This window comes from Primulina huaijiensis, chromosome 6, assembly GCF_012295235.1.
Source record: "Primulina huaijiensis isolate GDHJ02 chromosome 6, ASM1229523v2, whole genome shotgun sequence".
Classification (NCBI taxonomy): domain Eukaryota; kingdom Viridiplantae; phylum Streptophyta; class Magnoliopsida; order Lamiales; family Gesneriaceae; genus Primulina; species Primulina huaijiensis.
In genome coordinates, this window is record NC_133311.1 from 5,274,774 (window position 1) to 5,276,289 (window position 1,516).

Genomic DNA, 1,516 nt, shown 5'->3' on the forward strand with positions numbered 1-1,516 from the left:
GATAATATAATTGTTATGTATTACGATGATGATTGTTGTGTATGCTCACTCTTTGGGGGCTGTTTCTGTTGGACAGGTTACAGGACTCTGCTGTGAGACAGAATAGTGGTGAAGGACTAGGTGTGTCTAGTCAAACAGTCATGTAGTTGATAGTAGATAAACACAGTATAGTTATTGTATTATTTGAGTTGTATGTATTATACTGTTTCTGCTGCATTAACGTAGATAGTGTGGTGATTGCACTATTTTATCGTATATGCATTATATTATTACGTCGTTGAAAAGAAAATTTTTATGCATATGACGTCCTCCTATGGGACAGGCACCTGCAGATCAGACTTTATTGCCTGGTGAGTTGACTTTGGCACAGTTCAGCAGTTATCTTCCGCCGAGATTTGATAGCTCTGAGACTGGCGAGCGAGCAGAGGAGTGGATTGAGAGGATAGAGCAGATATTTGTGACTGCACCGTGTGCTAGATCTGCTTGGTTACGATTGGCTACATTTCAGCTTTCGCGGAATGTATTATTATGGTGGCAGACGACTGAGGCCGGATTGAGAGCTCAGGGCCGTACTGTTGATTGGGATGTGTTTCGGTCTCGTTTTCTTGATAAATATTTTTCTATTGCAGCCAGGCAACAGAAAGAGAAAGAATTTGAAGATTTGAGACAGGGTAGTATGTCTGTTGCTGAGTATGAGACCCGATATTCTGCATTGCTGAAATATGTGTCACACGTTGCTACGAATGTTCATGCTAAGATGAGACACTTCTTGAAAGGGTTGAAGTTAGAGTTATTTGATCGTGTGCAATCAAATAACCCGGTATCATTTGAGGATGCAGTGACAAGAGCTGAGATGGCTGAGTTGGTGATGCAGGAGTATGGGGCTCAGGGACGATTATCAGAGCCTACTAGGGAGTCATTGCGACCACAGGGACAGTCTTTTAAATATCAGAAGGGTTCATTTTCTTCTTCAGCATCATCTGGGAAGCGCCGATTTGATTCACGACGTGTTGAGAGTCGTGGGGGCAGTTCTCAGTCTGTTCAGGAGCAGAGAGGGGAGTCCAGAGCAATGAGATGTTTTCGTTGTGGGGGACCTCACCTGATCAAACAGTGCACACAGACCAAGATCACCTGTTTCGAGTGTGGCGGTGTTGGCCATATAGCGAGACAGTGTCCTAGCCGTGAGGGACACCGAGAGCCCAGGAGTGATAGAGGTAGATCCTTAGAGAGAGGAGGACGACAGCCTCAGTAGTTTACACCACGACCTTCTAGAGGACAGCCACGTAGGCAGGGAGCTGGTCCGCCTCAGACACAGGTGTATGCGTTGACACAGGAGCAGGCAGAGGAGGCACGAGAGGAGATGATAGCGGGTAAGTTTTATTTATGTTCTTATCCTGCTTATATTCTTGTTGATACAGGTGCCTCGCAAACATTTATATCGAAGAGGTTTGTGGTTGAGCATCATATGCGCTCGTCTCCATTGTCCATGCCTCTTTCTGTTTCGACACCCTCTGGA

At 45.4% G+C, this 1,516-nt stretch overlaps 1 protein-coding gene across 1 annotated transcript; it reads left to right on the forward strand.

Moving 5' to 3' along the window:
* The first annotated feature begins 313 nt into the window (after positions 1-313).
* LOC140979041 (uncharacterized) lies at positions 314-1,252 on the forward strand. The gene is made up of 2 exons (XM_073444396.1): positions 314-569; positions 630-1,252. Exons 1-2 carry the CDS (start codon positions 314-316, stop codon positions 1,250-1,252), a joined length of 879 nt encoding a protein of 292 aa, XP_073300497.1.
* The last annotated feature ends 264 nt before the right edge of the window (positions 1,253-1,516 follow it).

Excerpts from the sequence above, each read along its gene's own strand:
- LOC140979041 (XM_073444396.1), top strand. The coding sequence starts at position 314 with ATGGGACAGGCACCTGCAGATCAGACTTTATTGCCTGGTGAGTTGACT. Across the intron at positions 570-629 it reads CGGATTGAGAGCTCAGGGCC|CCAGGCAACAGAAAGAGAAA; the intron begins GTACTGTTGATT and ends TTTCTATTGCAG.